Consider the following 19,737-nt stretch of genomic DNA (forward strand, 5'->3'; position numbering starts at 1 on the left):
TGAGGTGGGTGTTTTAGTTTATATCAATGATATTGTATCGTGCATCTCACTCCCTTTCTCAACCTCAGCATTTGGCCCCTTGCTCCTATGAGAAGGCTTATCTATGCCTGGCTGTCACCTCTAATGCTGCATAGATGTCTTGTCATTGCCACAAGTAACTCCCCTACCTGCATCACCAGGAAGTGGGCAAGCGACTCACTATGGTTTGGATGTGGCATGTCCCCATCAGTAGTCATGGTGAGATCTGATTGCCGATGTCAGTGTTGAGAGGCACGGGGCCTCTAAGAGGTGTTAGGATTTGGATAGGAGGTGTCTTCCAAAACCTCGTGACACAATGCAAGAATTTTTAGAGGTGAAATGATTAGATTAGGAGAGCTGCAACCTAATGGGTGGATCAATTCACTTGAATGGATTAACTGGGTGGTGACCATAGGCAGGTAGGATGTGGCAAAATGAAGGAGGACACTGGGGGAATGTCTTTGGGGTTTATATTTGTCCCTGGTGAGCAAGCTCTCTGCTTCCTGACTGTCATAAACGGGACAACTTTCCTCCGCCACACCCTTTTGACATGACATTCTTCTGCCTCACCTGTGGCCCAGAGCTATGGAGCTGGCCAATCGTGGACTGAACCTTTGAAATCATGAACCCCAGATAAACTTTTCCTCCTCCAAGTTGTTCTTGCCAGGTCTTTGGATCACAGTGAGGCAAAGCTGACTTACTCAAGAGGTAATTAGGTCATGAGGGCCCTGCACTAATGAGGGATTAATGTATTCCTGTGAGCAGGGGTCAGTCACTGAGAGAGCAAGTTGTCATGAAGCATCTCGCTCACCCTCTCCCTCCTCTCTTCTGCAGGAGCCCGCACACTCTTCTCACACGCACCCCCACTGTGTGAAGCCTTTAATCACGTCATGACAGTGTGAGGTCCTTGCCACATACAGCCACTCAATCTTGAACTTCTTTGTCTCCAGAACTATAAAGTCAATAAACCTCTTTTTGAAATCCTCCTCCTTCCCCTGCTTCTATGGCCCTGGAGGAAGACAGACAGGCTTTTCTAAACCTGAAGTGTATGTTCCTGTGATGCGAATTAGACTCTGTACAGTAGAATGATAAGGAGACAGCACGCAGGTCACTAAAGGCTCCTATCAAACATGGGGTGTTAGGAGCCCACATCTCAGGCTTGGAGGGTGATGCAGACAGCCCTGTAGCCAAGTCCTTCCTCCATGCATCTGAGAGCTTAGGCCACTTCCAGACCTTTGCTGTGATAATTGTGGTAAACATGTTGCCATTCACTTTGGTTTTTAGAAACCCTGAAATTTTAGCTTGCTTTATCAAAATACACTTGCAGTTATTAAGACACTGGTACTAGTCATAACCATGAAAAAAAAAAGTAACTTGCAAATAAATTAGGTAGCTCTAACCTCCTTGTCCACAATGAAACAAAACCCTCAGATAGAATTCAAGGTATTCAGCCACCAGGACAGCATCCAGTCGTTCCCCATGTACAGCTTGTGTGATTGGAAAGGGAAACCAGTGCCCATCCTTATTGCATGGATTCTTCTCCTCTACACTGCCCACAGAGTCCACAACAAAGCTCCCAGCAAGGGTAAACCCACAGTCAGGGTAAACCCATAGCTTCAGAGGGGGCCTTCCCAGGGCCCTGCAATGCAGCTATGGAAAAACTCAGTCCTAAATACACGGTCCACCCAGTCTGACTCACAAACTGACTTCACATATTTGCATGCATGCACAAACACGTGCATACACATGCACACTGCACACAATAGTTGATGAAGAAACTGCCTAAGCCCCAAACATGGAAGACATGCCCTCAGCCAAGGCCACTCCCTTCAGGTTGTTGCTGGGTTCTGTCTTCAGGGTCCCCTGCCCCACTCAGGTCACAGATGCTGCTTTGAAGTCACCCTGTATGTGGGGTGGTGAAAGGGCTAGAGAGTTCCTTGGGCTGGGAGCTTGGCCAGCTCCATAAAGCCCTCTGTTTCCCAGCCAGTCCTAAAAGGTGCTCCCTCCCCATCAGGACACAGCAGCACATTGAGAACAGGTGGCAACCCCATGTGTCCCACAGCCCAGCATCTTCCTGGAGTTATCTGGACCCTGGCTGAGGATGTAAGGCACCTGCAACTCTCCGCAGACCTCAGCATGGAGCTGTGGGTGGGGGAGGTGCAGGATTTGTACAAATCACACAATGAGGTGGAGTCAGTGAGCTCCCTGCATCCCCAACCTGTCTCCAGCAGGCAACCAGCCTGTGCACCTGGCCAAGCCCCAGAGGCTGGATCCAAGCTGCTCATCAGAACGGGCTCTCTCCTCTGCTGTGTACCAGGGAGGTGGGGAAAGGCCTGGCCACTTCCTGATGCATTATTTATTAGGAGCGCATTAACTGTGGGTGACATCACAGGCATTCGAAGGTAATTTGTGGAAAGTATTGTTAAAGCAATTGATTTGCAGATTCCTTGACAGGGAAAACCAAGCACCAGAGCTGGCAGAGATGTGACACGGAGACTTTTTTTTTTTTTTTAATGTATTTGGGGATAATTGATTGAAAGCTAAGCTGTGTAGCCACTGAGAAAATGAGATTACTCTGTCTGTTATGCAAAGAAATCATATATTGTACAAAACAGCAGGATGAAGAGCCGTCAAGACAGCTGGGAGGAACTTGTTCCTTCTGGGGGAAGGAGGGGGCGAAGTCTTTCTTTCCCAATTCAAGTCAAGTCCTTCACATTCCCTTCAACCTGAAAGCTCCATCCCTCCTCCTTCCTGTGTCCCTTTACCCCTCCACCTGCCCCCCATGAATCCTGAGCCTCAGTCAGACCCCTTCTTTCCTTATACCCCCAGTGGGGCTTCTGGGTCCTGAAGATCCCCATCAACAGTGACGTCAAGGATGTTAAGGACCACACTGGCCAGACTTGATTCTCAGACGTTCAGGGCCACCAAGGCAGCAGCTGGAACAAGGGAGGTGCAGGGTTGGGGAGCTCTCCCTGTTCTGCATACAGCAGTCAGCACCCGACACTGGACCCGCTCAGACCCCCAATAATCCATGCAGTACCTTCTTAGCCCACAAAACTGGCTGCCACTTCCTCCTCTGAACTCTCCAGGCCTCCAGGATGGCTGCAGCTCCTTTGCAAAGCCACAGCAGTGTCCAACTGCCCTCAACTTCCCCAACACATACATCTGCTCACACCTTTGTCAGTGTCAGCCTAGCTGCTGCCATGCTCCCCACGTTTTGTCTACCAAGCCAGCACAGTCTTCCCAGGTGTCCTTCAAATGCTTCCTCCTCCAGAAAGCCTTCTCTGACTGTAAGGTCAGGCACCGGTGACCAAAAGGAGGCAGGTTAAAAGCTGCTGATAAGGCTTTATTGAGATTCACTCCTGGGCGAGACCCTCCAGCCCAACAAAGCGGGTCTGGGTGAGTCATACCCAGGCTCAGCCAGATTGGAATTTCATCAGGCTTAGGGCAGGAAGGGAGGGCTTGGGACAGGAAAAGGAGGGTTTTTTAGGGTCCCTTGTCCTCCTGGGGTTGGTCAAGGGATCTTGCTGAGCTCCATGTCCTTCCAGGATTGGTCAGGAGACCCTGCTGATTGACAGGTGTTTATCACTGCTTGTCTGTCGGCGCCTGAGGGGTTGTTCATCCGCATGCGCAGGTTGCCTGGTGCATTTTTCCCTTAGCCACCTCAAACCAACCTAACATCCCAGCCTTTTTGATGATACAGGGCGCTGAATTCCATCTGGCTACTTCCTGCTGGCTAGGGGCGCTGGGCGGAAAGGTGTGGCTTGGGTGTCAGTTTGGTAGGGAGGCGACCATAGGGGTGTAGGAGCATCTGCTGGTAGGTAACTCTGGCCATCTCATCCATGCACTTTCGGGCAAACCTGAGGATGCAGGGAGCAATCATTAATAGAAATCCTATTACTAACATAGGAGTGAGAATGGGAGTCAGCCATGAAATGAGGGCAGAGTTTAGCCAGCGTGGCCAAGGGTCATTTGATTGTTGCTGTTTAAGTCTTTCACCCAAACGATAGAGGGTGTCGACATTCTTTTCGACCAATCCAGTTTCATTGATATAGTAGCAGCATTCTTCTTTCAGGAATAGACATGGTCCTCCTTTGTCTGCCGTCAGGAGATCTAGGGCTTGAAGGTTCTGTAATGAAACTTGGGCAAGAGATGTTATTTGCCTTTGTAGGGAAGCGAGAGAAGCGGCTGATGCCTCTACTGCTTCCCGAAATTGTTGTTCAAGCTTCTGAGTAACGGTTACTGCATAACCAAGTCCTCCTGCCCCCAGTCCAGAGGCAGCAAGGGAGGAGGCCAGGGAGAGTCCAACTACTACTGGTAGAAAGACGACCCTTCTTGTCCTGGAAAGGGAGGTGGTGACATACCATGTTAATTCAGCCTCAGTGTACAGAGTTAATTTTGGAACCAAGGTGGAAGGAACACAGAAAGCAAAAGGCATGTTGAGGCTTAGATTTTTTGTTAGGGTACCATTGCACCAGAAAAAGAACCCCGGCGGAGCAAAGGTTGGGGAAGAGATCCGAATGATCTGGTCACAGGGTGCCGAACCAGAGGAAGTGTAGCAGCAGGGGAAATTCCCTGATGAGTTATGAAAAAGAGGTACTTCCTCAAAGGCTGGACAGGGGGGCCCTTGGGATATGGTTGAGGTATTGAGAGGAAGATCAATGGGAATCGCAGTCAATGGAGTATGATCCAAACCTGCACAGAGGAAACAGTCTGAAATGTTACTAACTTTGGATAAATTGAGGAGCTGAAGGCCCTGACGTATTAGGACCATCCATGAGAAAGGGTCAGCTTTAGGATGGGCAACTGCATCCAGTTGGTATTGGAGTTCCTTCTCTGGCCCCTGGATGGTTATGTGAATTTGAGGGAACACTTGTACATAAGTTCTCCAGATTCTGATAGAGGCTGAGGGGAGCTGGGCAAAACCCCAAGAATAAAATTTACCATCAACACCGGAAGCCCATTTCGGATCCCATGGGTCCCAAATAGTTAACTTGGTGTGTGCTCGTTTCTCATAGCAAGGCTTATCTAGGAAGCGTTTTTTGCATGAATTATAAGGACACCCGCCATAGGTGTCAGGCCAGCGCTTACAAGATTCCTCAGTTTGGTCTGATATGAAGCATAGCATTGCTGCACACAGGTGGGACGAGGTGGCCCTGTTGAATCCAGTAATGTTAAGGGTGACCGCTCGATTGCAGCCAGTGGAAGGGCAATCGCCTTGACCCATAAACTGAGAGCGGGTGGTGCCATCCTGGTGCCATGTCGCTAGGATGTAAAAGCGCCATCTGTGGGTTGGGATAGAAGCTTGAGAGAAATTCATAATTAGTAAAAGAAGAAGAGGGTTAGTGAGAAATCTTGAGTTTGGTTGGCCCCAGCGTGATGGAAGTCCAGGACTGGACATTTGGAACAGGCACCTTTTTAAGGCAGGAGACATGGTACCCGGGGGAGTGGCCCAAAAGCTTGGCCCACCATTGGGGTAGTAAGTATGACTGTATGGGGTCCCGTCCAGCAAGGTTTCAATGATTGAGGATGCAGCTCTCAAAGTAAGACTGTGTCACCCACTTGAAGAGGGTCCAATCCGGTTTGTGGTTGCGCTGGATTTGAGGCAATGGATGACCAAGGAGGGCACCGGTCTGCGTATTCCCTTAGGAGTTTGAGTAGAAGTGTCAGATAGGGCAGGTAGGACACAAGGGGAGGAGGAGTGGCTGGAAAGCTCTGGCTGATTAAGAAAGGGCACCCATAGAGTAGCTCAAAGGGGCTCAGACCTGAGGGGGCTCTGGGGACTGCCTGAATTTGGGTGAGGGCCAATGGAAGGAGATGGGCCAGGAGAGCCTGAGTTCAACAGCAAGTTTAGTGAGATGATCCTTGAGAATGCCGTTAGCCCTCTCAACCTTACCCAAGGATTGGGGCCGGTGTGGGATGTGGAGCCTCCAAGTGATGCCAGGCCTTTGGAGACTAGTTGAACAACTGCAGAAGTGAAGGCTGGACCATTGTCTGACTTGATGGTGGCGGGAAGTTCCAAACCTGGGAATGATCTGCTGGATGAGGATGGAGATGACGGTGTCAGCGGTTTCCCTGGATGTAGGGAAGGCTTCTATCCAACCTGAAAAAGTATCAACCAAAGTAAGTGGGTAGCACAGCTTTTTGTGCTTAGGCATGTGAGTGAAGTGGATCTGCCAGTCTTCGCCTGGCTGGTGGCCCCACATCTGACGCCTGGGGACTTTAGATTTGATGCCCCCTGTGGGGATAGTGTAGAGCAGACAGAACAAGCGGAGTGTACCTGCTGGAGAGTGGTTCTCATCCCTGGGAAGTAAAAGAGGGGTTGTAAAACTGAAAAAGGGGTCAGGGAGGGTTTAGGTGTGGGCAGAGTCTCTGGAGCCAGAGGAGTTGGTCATGAGTCGTAGACAGCAGGAGAAGGGGGAGGGGAGGGTGCAGGTGTGAGAGGAGAGGAGGGAGAGGATTGGCCTGAGTAGGTGGGGTGGGGGACAGAAAGGTGGGGCTGAGAGCAGCTCCGGTGGATCTGAGAATGAGGAACGAGATGTGAAGAACAATGGGGAAGGGGTTTGGGATTTTCCCTAGCAAGGAAAACTTGAGCAGTAGAACAGGTAGAGCAGAGGGGAGAACAGGAGCGAATAGCCCAAAAAGCCTGTAAGGGACTTCGGCCCACTTTCCTGCCTGGTAACAGAAATTGTCCACATCAATGAGGATGTGAAATTCAGAAGTTCCTTCTGGGAGCCATTTTGACGCATTGTCTAAGTACGACGCAGGTCTTGAGTGAGTCCTAATTTGGCAAAAGGCAACCCAAAGGAGTTTGGGGGTCTAAGGAGGACTCAGTGTTTCCCATGACCTTCCAGCACCCTCAGGGGTGGGTGGGAGCAGGAAAAGGCGTCCCTAATTCTGATCACACTCATCTGAGGGCTGGGGCAGGGGTTGAGGCATCCTTGCAACTCACCGGGGACCCAAACGGATCAGAATGAGGATTGGGACGTCTCTACAGTTCCCAGGGCCTTGAGCCGAACAGGCAGGGTCTATGGCATATGCATGACTTACAGATAGACCCCCCGGATGGAGAGGGGCTGGAAGGTCAGGGGAAACAAGGGAACTTACCCCACTCCTGTCAGCCCAGATGAAGGGAGAGAGAAAGAAACAGCAGCTTAGGAATTTCCTGGTTCATTTGAAAGGGGAGGGTGGACTTCTACCCCAGATATAAGATATGGGGGAGGCCCGAAAAGCCCACCTGGGTTTCAGCACCAGATGTAAGGTCAGGCACCAGTGACCAAAAGGAGGCAGATTAAAAGCTGCTGAAAAGGCTTTATTGAGATTCGTTCCCAAGCAAGACCCTCCAGTCCAACAGAGTTTGGGTCTGGGGGGATTGCACTCAGGCTCAGTGGGATTGGAATTTTATGGGGTTTGGGCTTGGGACAGGAAAGTGAGGTTTTCAGGGTCCCTTGTCCTCCTGGGGTGGGTCGGGGGATCTTGCTGAGTTCCATGTCCTTCCAGGATTGGTCAGGAGACCCCGCTGATTGACAGGTGATTATCACTGCTTGTCTGTTGGTGCCTGATGGGTTGTTCTTTTGCGTGTGTACATTACCTGGTGCTTTGTTCCCTTAGCCACCTCAAATCGACCTAATACTGACTATCCAGGCAGACGGTATCGAGTGCACCCTCCCTCCCAGCACCCATGTGTTCCCTGTAGGCTCTCCCTCTCCTGGATTATGAACTCAGAGTTTGCAAAATGGTAAATGCAAGCCTGCCATGAATCCATGCCACAGGAATAAAGGAAGAAATGAATGAACCACTGCCAGATTACAGTCCTGGGTCCTTTGATTTCTCCCAAGTCTGAGGAAGTCCTAGGCCATGTAGCCTGGTCATGGTGGGTTGTGGGGAGGCAAGGTCCAAATTTTACCAGCTGTTCCCATTGCCCCGGGGGTCAAAGGATCAATCAAACCTTGAGCTCCCTGGGCGGGTGATCTCACAATCACAGGGAAGCCGGGTTCGAAAGAAATCAGAGCCAACAGTCTGAACCCAAAGTACATGCAGAACATCATTAGGCTTAGCCAGCACCCCGAGCCTATAGATTTATCCAGTTAGAAACAAAAAAAGTGCCTTTTGAGTCCGAACAAGTTAGTCCTACCACTCACCTAACTCACCTAACTAACTGTAATCTTTGGCAAAGTCTCATTAAGCCCATCTTTCTGCCTATTGAATGGGAGTCATATTAGCACCAACTCTGAAGATGGCCATGAGGATTCCATCTGCAATGCTTTGAAAACCCTCTTGTTCTGCTCGGTGTAGATTAATGGAGGTCTAAAGAGATCAGGTGAGGTATGAATGCTTGACCCACTTGCTCTCCCTAAGGATATGTCAAAGGACACAATTATAGCACATTTAAAGATCTCAATTGGCTTTACTTGCAATTCTAGAATTGAGCTGAGCAGCACTTCATTCCATAAAATAGAATGACTGATCCAACGATCTGAGCAGAGAAGCCCAGCTTTACAGACAGAAAAGGCAGAAGTCCTTCATACATCTTGGAGATTAGTGCTCTATCTGATGTGCATGTGGCAAAAATTTGCTCCCAAAAATGTAGGCTCTCTCTTCACCTCATTGATTGTCTCTTTTACTGAGAAGAAGTTTTTTAGTTTAAATCCAACCCATTTATTAATTCTTGATTTTAATTCTGGTGCTTTAGGAGTCTTGTTAAAGAAAGTCAGAGCCTAATCCAATGTGATGAAGACTTGGACCTACTTTTTCCTTTATTAGGCACAGGGTCTCTGGTCTAATTCCTAGGTCCTTGATCCACCTGGAGTTGAGGTTTGTGCATGGTGAGAGATAGGGGTTTAGTTTCATTTTGCTGCACATGGATTTCCAGTTCTCCCAGCACCATTTGTTGAAGAGGCTATCTTTTCTCCAATGTATGTTTTGGCACCTTTAAAACTTAACACCAAAAAAACAAACAACCCAATCAATAAATGGGCTAAGGAACTGAACAGACATTTCTCAGAAGATGACATACAATCGATCAACAAATATATGAAACAATGTTCGACCTCTCTTACTAGAGAAATGTAAATCAAAACTACTCTAAGATTTCATCTCACGCCAATCAGAATGGCAATTATCAAGAATATAAACACCAATAAGTGTTGATTGAAACAGGCCTGTTTGGGAAACAAGACCTGTTACTTCTCTCTCCCAATTTCTCCTGAAGGTCAGATAACAGCTTCCCTTGGGTTTGGTAATGTGGAAGTTTAGCAGGACTAACTCCACTTTGGTTTTTAGTTTGGTCTGTTGGGTCCTAGTGCAGGACCCTGGTCCATCAATGGCCTTCACTCATGTTTATTTAACAAGTAGAAATTCTTGCTATGACTTCTTCTCCCAATGGCTTTATTCATAGAATCACACTGAGAAAATATCCACCACCCTAGTTTAGATTTTCATTCCTATTTTACATATTAGGAATCTGAGCCTCATAGAATAACTTAGTTGCTCAAGATTACTTGTTAAAAGGATTCTGGCCAGACCTGGCCATACCAGTACCCAGGATCATTGTTCCCTAGAAGGTAGCTCCTGCCTCCCCTTAAGGGGAACTGGGGGAGAGCAAGGTTTGTTAGAATTCTCTCAGAGTCCCCAGTGCAACCACAGTGGAAGGGTTGAGCTATGACACTGTCTACTTCAAATATTCACATTTTCCAGCTCACCCTGTGGCTTTACACAGTAAACCTGACTCTAGGGTAGGAGGAAGGAGGCTTCCCCAGAGAACTCATGCTGGAGGGCCACCAACTGTCAGGGTTTGCCTGGGGGTGAGAGGGACACAAAGGAGGAGAGCCCCCAGGCAAACCAGGACACACTGGTCATGTTAATCCTAACCACCTTTAAGAAGCTGGAAAATGCATAATGGTGCATTCAAAATATTTTGGTAACAGAGACACATATCGTTAGTCCCATTCACTTTAAATAAGTCCACATTTTCTAAGGCAACATCTGGAAAACAGAGCAAGAAAGCTTCTCTTTTTTTTAATTGACACATAATAATTGTACATATTTATGGCATACAGTGTGATATTTCAAAACATGTATATAATATGTGATAATCAAATCAGCATAATTAGCACCTCTATCACCTCATTTATCATTTCTTTGCTTTACTTTCAAAATCCTCTCTTTTAACTATTTTGAAATCTACAGTTAGTTATTAACTATAGTCACCCTACTGTGCTATAGAACACTAGAATTTATTCCTCCCAACTATAATTTTGTACCCATTCACTATTTTCTCCCTATCCCTGACCTTGCACCCGAGCCTTCTGCCTCCCAGCCCAGCATTGTTTCATGAAATGAAGCATCCCCACCCTTCCTCCTCCACCCAGAGCATCAGGGCCAACACCTGAATTATGAGCATAACTATCTAGCAAGACTCATCTTAAGGCCTTCCACAAATTTATATCATCTTCATTTCTTCCCCTATATAGTGCTTGGAATTCCATTGAGAAGGGCTTAATATGCAAATCACTCACCTCCTTTAAACAAGATAATCATTTATTTACTTTAGTCCTAAATTTTGTCCTTTGTCATGGACAGTGGAATTTGAGATTTGGTTATGAGATAAGGTACAAGTTTTAACTGCCTGAACCCCCAAGGAAAATCTATAGATCTTTATTATTTGAGGGTTTAGGGCCAGGCTTAGAAAAGCTAATTATCTAGCATATACCCTTCCCAACCGCAAGTTCCCAAAGCTCAATTCTCAGCAACATGGCTCCTTAACACTCAACCAGAACCCCAGGGCCTTCTCAAGCCAGTCCAGTTCCACCTAGCTTCACTCATGGCTCCTGAGTAGCATACCCTGGACTAAGCTTGGAGAAATAAAATGGCACTGTGACAGGGACATCAGAGTGTCTCCCCGTGTAGTGGAAACACAGTTAGGTGAACAGTAGGAAGACATAACAGCACAAGTACAAGGAAGACAGGCTAGGAGAGACACTGATCATGCAGTCTTGGGCCAAAAGAAAAAGGAAAGCTGTGGGAGTTAAGAACTTTGGCCCAGATGTGAAAGATCTGCAGCCCTGTAGGCAGAGAAACCCCCCTTCTCACCACAGCCGAGGAGGTCTTCAGGCTACACAAGCCATGCCTGCCTCCAGGATGCCCCTGCCTGAGGATGAGAGGGATTAGAATCAAAAGAGTAGCTTCCCGATTGAGTTCTCTCACCTACCCACCTAGGATAGTTGGAAACAACATGGAAGCTCATTGTGCAGTGGTTCAAAACCCATCTGAGTTCCAGGTCTAGATAAGATGGAATAAATGTATTTGTCGCCATTCCTCCCACAAAGCACAGCTAAAAACCCTGAGCATTGTACATAAACCAAACACAAGAAGAGGCTGGAAAGCAGAGAGAAGAAGGGTTCCTCCAGAGGCAACAAGCAGTGAGGTCCCAGGGGTGTTTCAATTTGGTTGGTTGGTGGGTTTTTTTATAGATACATTTTAGTTCGGATGCTGATAATCTGGAAGTGTCATCAGGCTCCATATAACAAAGCCCTATGAAAAGCCAGCTCTCCAAAGGACCAAATAAGGCAGCATAGCAAGACTCATAACTTTCAGACAGTCATTGCTTTACTCCAGCCAAGGAAGAAAATCTATCTACTCCCACCAGTGAAGCTGGAGACATCCCCCACCAGGAGTGAAGGTCGCCCACCGTTGCTCACGGTGTCCCTGGAGCCCATGAGGAATCCTGGATTTCTACCCCGACTTGGTGTGATCAGACACCCTTCTCCCTCCTTGCTGAAGTGGTGTCAGGAGACCCAGTGGGCTGCAGCTTCTTCCACCACCCAGCATTGAGGAGGTCACTCCCCACTCTGCAGCATGAGGGGGGACCAGAAGGGAACAGTCAGGAGGCACCCAGGCCACCCATTTCAGCAGTGTCATGGCCTCTCTTCTTGACAAAGCTGTCCGTGGAGGCCAAAGGGGGAACCGGAGTCCAGGCCCACCTGAAAACAGAAACATCCTCCTTCTCCACAGAAGCAGAGCCCAAGAAGCCCTGATAAAAGAGAGATTTAAATAAGATCTGCAGGCTTCATAATACCCCAAAAGACCAGGGGTCAAGTGAAAATCACTCATACCAGGAACCAAGAAAATCTGAACTAGAATGAGAGAGACAATAAATGGATGGTGTTTTGGTCAGCTTTTTAGCTGCTGTGACTAAAGGAGCTGACCAGAACAATTGTAGAGAAGGAAAAGTTTATTTAAGAGCTCACAGTTTCAAAGGTCTTAAGACCAGTTGCATTCCTTGGGGCTCCAGGTGATGCTGAACATTATGGCAGAAGAGTGTGGCAGAGAGAAGCTGCTTACCTCATGATCAGGACGCAAAGAGAGACTCCACTGGCCAGACACAAAATACACCCCAAACTATGCCCCAACACCCACCCCCTCCAGCCACACCCCAGCACTTCAGTTACCACTCAGTTAATCCCTATCAGGGGATTAATTCACTGATTGGGTTAAGATTCTTAAAACCCCATCATTTGTTGTCTGAATCTTCTTGCATTGTCCCACACATGAGCTTTTGGAGGACACCTCACATCCAAACCATAACAGATGGCAACACTGATATGGCACAGATGCTGTAATTATCTAATAAGGATTTCAAAGTAGCCATGATAAAAATGCTACAATGATGCATTCATGATCACATTTTCAAAATGAGAAAATAGAAAATCTTGCAAAGAAAAAAGAACATCTAGAAAATGGAAATATTAGACCTGAAAAATACAATAACCATAGTAATAATCTCAATGGATGGGGAAAAGTAGAATATAGAGCACAGAAGTCTCAGTGAACTTGGAAGTAGAGAGAAATTACCCAATCTAAATAGCAAAAAGAAAATAGATTGGGGTGGGGGAAGAGCATCCACAGACCTATGGGACAATGAATGACAAAACTGTTAAGATTATGTCATCTGAGTCCAAGAGAGAGAGGAGAGAGGATGGGACCAAAAATATATTCAAAAAGTAAAGGCCAAAATATCCACAAGTTTGGCACAAGATGTAAACCTCCACATTCAAGCAACTGGGCAAACATCAAGCAGGATAAACACAAAGAAATTATGCCATGGATATCATAATCAAACTTGTGAATTCCAAAGACAAATTTAAAAATCTTGAAAGCATCAAGAGAGAAAAGACACCTTACTTTAAAGAAGATCTAACCTGAATGAAAGACCATTTCACCTTAGAAACTATAGGAACCCCAAGAGGTAACTCGATATGTTTCAAGTGCTGAAAGAAAAGAGCAATAAGTTTCTTGACAAAGAAATACAAAATGATTAAAGAAGGCACCTTGAAAAATCAGAAAGAAAAAAAAAACAGAAAAAGTAAAAATATAGGTAAACAGAAAAACTCATCCTGAGTTTCCAATTGGCTGAAGCAGAAATTATATCATCGTCTGACATGGTTCTTAAGGTATGTAGGGAAAATGTTTAAGACAATTACATTCTAAACGGGGAAAGTAAAGGGAAATAAAGAGAAGAAAATTTTCTAGAATTTCCCCAAACGAGTAAAATGCCAACACCAGGAGACTTAGAAATATATAGCAATAAATCCTTACATCAGAAAAGAGGGAGAGATGATGTGTTAGTCACTTTCCAATGTTGTAACTGAATACTGAGATAATCAACTTTTCGAAGAAAAGCTTTTATTTGGCTCACAGTTTGGCGAGGTTACGGTCCATCATCGATCGACCACGTTGATGAGGCAGCACACCATGGTGGGAATGCATGGCAGAGCCAAACCACAGACCTCCCCATCAGGAAGCAAAAAGAAGGAAGGAGGAAGGAGCCAGGGTTCCACAGTCCCCTTCCAAGACACATCCCCAGGGACCTGAAGACCTCCCACTGGGGCTCACCTCCTGAGCTTCCACCTCCCCCCAGCTGTGCTCCAGGCAGGGGACAAGCCTTTAACATGGGAGCCTTTGGGGGACCCTTCTCCAAACCACTGCAGATTGAAAACAATAAATTCAGATCTGCCTTAAGAAACTAGAAAAAGTAGAGCAGAATAAACCCCAGGCAAGCAGAAGGAAGAAACTACTAAAGGCAAGAGCAGAAATCAATGAAATTGAAAACAGAAAACAATAGAGAAAAATCAATGAAATGAAAAATGAGTTCCTTGGAGGAAAAAAATCAATAAAATTAACAAATGTCTGCCAAGACTGACAAAGAAAAAGGGAAAAGTTAGAAAATACCAATCAGGACTGTAACAGGGCTGTCACTGCAGGGCCTAGAACCTACAGACATTGAAAGAACAGCAAAGGAACAGTAACACGAACAACTTTACATACCAAAAAAAAACACAACTTCAATGAAACAGACCACTCCTCAAAAAGCACAGACTACTACAGTACCCTCAGTATGAAATAAATAATTTGAATAACCCTATGACTCTTAAAGAAATTGAATTTGTAATTTAAAAGCTCCCAAAAGGAAATCTTTAGGGCCAAATTATTTCACTGGGTAATTCTACTGAATACCTAAAGAATTAATGCCTAGTCTTCCCTTCAATAGATGATGGATTAAAAAAAAAATGTGGCATATATATACACAATGGAATATTACTCAGCAATAAAAGAGAATAAATCATGGCATTTGCAGATAAATGGATGGAGTTAGAGAAGAGAATGCTAAGTGAAGTTAGCCAGTCCCAAAAAACCAAATTTTTTTTAAAATTTTGATATAAGGAGGCTGATTCATAGTGGGATAGGGAGCGGGAGCATGGGAGGAATAGACTAATTCTAGATAGGGCAGAGGGGATGGAGGGGTTGGAGGGGAAGGGAGGGGGCATGGGGTTATTAATGATGGTGGAATGTGATGATCATTATTATCCAAAGTACAGGTATGAAGACATGAATTGGTGTGAATATACTGTGTATACAACCAGAGATATGAAAAATTGTGCTCTATATGTGTAATAAGAAGTGTAGTGCATTCTACTGTCATATATAAATTTAAAAAAGAAACTTAAAAAAAAAGAATTAACGCCTGTTCTACACAATCTTTTCCAGGAAATAAAACAAGAAAACATTTCCCAACTCACTTTATAAAGCCAGACCAAAATAAGACAGAGAGAGTAATCAGACCTGCATATCCAAGGTTTCAAGCCTGTGAATTCACGCAAACACAGATTTAAAATATTTGAAAACAAATTGTGTCTGTACTGAACATTTACAGACTTTTTTCTCATCATTATTCCCTAAACAATATAGCATAACAACTATTTCCATAGTATTTACATTGTATTAGGTACTATGAATAATCAAGAGATGATTTAAAGCATATGGAAAGACACGCATAGTTTGTATTCAAATAACCTGTTGTTTCTCATAAGAGACTTGAACATATGATGATTATGATATCTGAAAAGGGACCTGGCACCAATCTCCTATGGCTATCAAAGAATGACTACACAGAGAAAAGTATTCCAATATCCCTTACATACATAGATATAAAAATCCTTAACATAGCATTAGCTAATAGAATTCAGCAACAAATTATAGAATTCAGCCACAGATTAAAAAAGAATTGTATATCATGATCAAAGGGGGTTTTATTCCAGGTACGCAAGGCTGATACAACCTTCAAGAATCAATTAATACAATCCACCATATTAACAGATGAAGAAGAAAAATCATATGTCAACTGGTGCAGGAAAATTACTTGTCATAACTCAATAACATTAAAAAAAATAGAGGGGAACTTCCTCAACTTTATGAAGAACTTCTACCAAAACACCTTCAGCTAATATTAAATTTAATGATGAAAGACAGTATTTTCCCCTTAAAATTGTAACAAGACAGGGACGTCCCTTGCAGCTGCTGTTCAGTATAACTCTGGAAGTTCTAGCCAGTTCAAATCAGAGGAGAGGGTCAGGGAGGAGAAGGATACAGATCAGAAAGGAAGAAATAAAGTTACTGGAAGATAACATATTTAGTAAGTGATAAATTTAGAGAGGCTCATGGATTCTATAAAACAAATCCTAGAACTAATTTCAGCAAGGTTTCAGAATAAAAAATCAGCATATAAAGATCAGCTGTATTTCAACTAGCAATGAACCCATGGAAAATGAAACTAAAAATAAAATACTACTTACAGCTATGATTTTTTTTTTTTTTGCAGTACTGAGAATTGAACCTACGACCTCATACATACCAGGCAAGCGCTCTAAAACTGAGTTATAGCCTCAGTCCTAAAATACATGTAAACCTAATACAACATATACTTAGCTGAAGATTACAAAACACTGATGAAAGAAATCAAAATCTAAATAAGTGCAGAGACATACAGTATTCATGGATGGAAATGAATCCTAACTGAACTGAATCATTTAGCAAAAAGTACCGATTTTATCCCCAAATGGTCTACAAGTCTTAATGCAATGCCTATCAAAATCCCAACAAGAATTTTTGAAGATATAGACAAACGTACTCCAAAATTTATGTGGAAGCTCAAGGAATCTGCAGTAACAAAAATAATTTTGAAAAGAAGAATAAAGTGGGAAGTCTTAGATAGCTATAGGAATGAAGACTTTGTTGTGTGGGCAGAGGGACAGACCTATAAATCAGTGGAACAAAATAGAGAAGCCAGAAATACAGCCAACTGATTTTTGACAAAGGTACAAATGCAACAGAGGAAAGGTAGCCTTTTCAAAAAATGGTGCAGTGGAAATTATATATCTACAAATAAACAAAACAAAAAAAATCCTGACTGAAGCTTCACCCCCTTATACAAAAATTAACTTCTAAATTTTTTAGAAGAAAACATATGAGAAAATCTTCAGGTACTAGGGCTTGGTGAACACTTCTTACACATGACACCAAAGGTCCATAGAAGAGAAATATTGATAAATTAGGTGCTATAGTTTGGATATGTGTCTTTCCAGACAGTGGAACTATTGGGAAATGGTAGAACCTTTAAAAGGGGTTAGGTCCCTGAGGGTCTGCCCTTGAAGGGAGTACTCTGACTCCAGGCCCTTTCTTTCTTTTTTGCATCCCAAATGCTATGAGGTGAGCAGCCTCCTCCACCACTTGCTCCCATCATGATATGCCTTACCCCAGGCCCCAAAGCAAGAAGCCAATAGATTGTGGACCAAAAGCTCCATAACTGTTAGCCAAAATAAATTTTTCACCTTGTAAGTTGGCATATCTCAGGTATTATGTCATAGTAACAGAAATACATTTGACTACATCAAAATTTCAATTTTTATTCTGTGAGCAACCCTGCTAAGAGGATAAAAAGAAAATATTTCCAAACCACATGTCTCATAAATGGCTTGTTTCTAGACTATGTAAAGAACTTTCTTTATGTATAATCTATAAAACATGAAAGTTTATAAAATTTATGTATGTATATATATATAATTTATCGAGCTTCATATGTATATAAATCTATTTCTAAAACTCAACAGTAAAAATAACAAGGAATCCACTTAGAAAACAGGCAAAGAGCAGGAAGAAACATTTCACAGAGGAGGATATCCAAGTGCCAAATAAGCTCACAAAAAGATGTTCGGCATCGCTAACCACTGGGGAGCAACAGATCAAGACCAAGTGGTGCGTGGCTCGTCACTCCCTCCTGGGTCTCCCTGTTCACACAGTGCTACAGTTTGAACCTACAATGTCCCCACAAAGGCTAATGTGTTGAAGACTTGGTCCCTAATGCAGCAATGTTTGGAGGTGGGAGTTTTTAGGCAATGACTGGATCACGAGTGAATCTGCAGCAGTCATCCCTTGAAAGTAAAATCACACTGCACTTCCTGACCCCGGGCACAAACAGAACCCAAGGGGATGGTGTTCTGTTCAAAGCTTTTGCTCCGTTGTGTCAAAACCTCCAAACACTTAACCTAAAGTCCCAGGTGGGCTCAGAGTGTCCTTTGCACTCCAGTCTGGCTGGCTGACAAGGGTGACTTCACAGATGTCAGCCTTCCCAGGCTCCCCTCTCCTTTTGACTATTTCTTCAGTGAAGAAGAACCTGGCCCCAGCAAAACACCTGTGAGTTTCAAGTGGTGAACATGCAATCCTAAGACGGCTTGGCTGTGTTTCCTACCCAAGAGGGAAATAGGCTAGAACTTAACCAGATGTGCAAGCCCCTCAAAAGGAGCAGCCAGTCCCACAGGAAGTGGGAGGAGAGAGGGTGCAGGGGTGCATGGAGTCCCCATAACTGGCTCTTAGAAACAATGCAGTCCTACCTGCCAGAGAGAGTGTTGGCACTTGCACAGGAGACGACTCAGTCCATCTCCTGGCAGAGTCTCCTTGCTCCGTAACTTTGTGATCCTCCTTTCCTTCCTTTCCAGACTAGCTCATTGCTCACAATCTTTGAGCATCCAACCCCACCCGGAAACAAGCTGGAGCCGGTTATTTGCAGGCAGTAAAATAACTTCCTGGAATTAGAATTCCGCATTCTTTCCTTCAATAGCATTCTTCAGGCACCAAGGCACCCACTCTGTCTGGTATTTTTTAATCTCGTGGTTTTCCAGGTGAGAATTCTGAGGGCAGAGAGTGCAGGCCACTGGCCCTGGTCCCAGAGCTGGAGAGAGGCAGAGCTGGGAAATCGACCCTTGAGGAAACCCCAAGACCTATCCAGTGGCCTTGACCCTGGGGGAAACAAGCAGAGAAGGAGGGGTGAGTCCAGGACCCCCCCCCATCCCCCTCACAGGGATCCTGCAAATGCCCTGATCACCTTCCACCCAGCAGAACCTCTTAATTTGACAGCTTCAATGTGCAAAGGGACCCAATTTTAGAATATTCATAAGATGAACATATGCACTGTCCAACCAAAACCTGTATGGAGCTAATGGTTAGAAGTATTTTTAAAAATCCTTTGCTTTGAAAACTCCTTATGATAAAGTACTCTTCCAAGCACTTAAAGTATGAGCCCATGTCCTACCTTTTTATTTACATGCTGCCTTCTCCAAAAGCCCCTGTGAACCACGGATTAGACCTCAGTGTAGAGGACCCCCAGGCAGGGATCCTCCTGAGCTGCCCTGGTGCTTGTTAACTATTGAGCTCCCATGTTAGTGCCAATCATGCCTGACTTCCAGAAAAGGAGGGAAATGAATTTTTACTTGTTTGACTTAATTTAAACATATCCAATATGTGTTAGGCCCATCTGTAACTGAAATTAACCAGCTTAACAGCTTCCCCACAGGAGAGGGAGGAAACCCTTGAGAGTCTGCAGAAAAGCCTGCCTTATAGCTAAGATAATTTGTTATGTCCTTGGTTGAAAGCATTGTCGTTCAAAAGTCTTCTCAAATCAGTTACTATTAGTCTTTTACATTGTTTAATCCTCAAAAAACATTTCTTGTGCATGACCTCATGTGACTTTTGCAGTAACCCTGAAGATATGAAGAAACATCTCTGATAGAGGAGAGCACCAAGGCTCAGAGAGGTTAAAGAATATGTCCAAAATCACACAGCTAAGTAACACCCTTAGGATGGGGGTCTCCTTCCTCCACACCTGGTGCTAGTCCTTGGCCTGCCTCTTCACAGTGCCTTAACAGCCTGTCCTTGGCATCAGCTGATTTCTTTCTATTCATCAGCTGATGGCTAGCCATCCTTCCAAGTTCTGCCATCACAGGTAGAAGAGCTCTGGCAGCCATAGAGAGATCAAAAATCAAAAACTCCACTAAACTAAACATTGAATTTTAGTCTCCCAGATTCTAGTGCATTGCCAAGAGCAAAGAA

The 19,737-nt window shown here is 44.7% G+C and overlaps 1 protein-coding gene across 5 annotated transcripts; it reads right to left on the reverse strand.

The window, feature by feature from the left end:
- Window positions 1-3,343: 3,343 nt before the first annotated feature.
- On the reverse strand, window positions 3,344-18,406 carry LOC124106197 (endogenous retrovirus group FC1 Env polyprotein). Of its 5 annotated transcripts, none has more exons than XR_006856017.2 (3): window positions 18,243-18,406; window positions 3,693-6,121; window positions 3,344-3,582 (listed from the first exon to the last, which is right to left on the reverse strand). XR_006856017.2 is itself a non-coding variant. In XM_046463778.2 (3 exons), exon 3 carries the CDS (start codon window positions 5,243-5,245, stop codon window positions 3,755-3,757), a length of 1,491 nt encoding a protein of 496 aa, XP_046319734.1. In that variant the 5' UTR covers window positions 5,246-5,303; window positions 5,915-6,121; window positions 18,243-18,406; the 3' UTR covers window positions 3,344-3,754. The 5 variants fall into 5 exon arrangements, 4 of the variants coding, with proteins under 4 accessions (XP_046319734.1, XP_046319733.1, XP_046319731.1 ...); XM_046463778.2 differs by having other exon boundaries at window positions 3,344-5,303; window positions 5,915-6,121; XM_046463777.2 differs by having other exon boundaries at window positions 3,344-5,322; window positions 5,915-6,121.
- Between the last annotated feature and the right edge of the window lie 1,331 nt (window positions 18,407-19,737).

Source organism: Marmota monax, unplaced genomic scaffold (assembly GCF_021218885.2).
Source record: "Marmota monax isolate L192 unplaced genomic scaffold, Marmota_monax_Labrador192_F-V1.1 WCK01_AAM20220418_F8-fsc00034, whole genome shotgun sequence".
NCBI classification, from domain to species: domain Eukaryota; kingdom Metazoa; phylum Chordata; class Mammalia; order Rodentia; family Sciuridae; genus Marmota; species Marmota monax.

What these genes read in the sequence shown, in the direction of transcription:
- LOC124106197 (XM_046463775.2), bottom strand. Translation starts at nt 5,452, where the DNA reads ATGTCTCCTGCCTTAAAAAGGTGCCTGTTCCAAATGTCCAGTCCTGGA.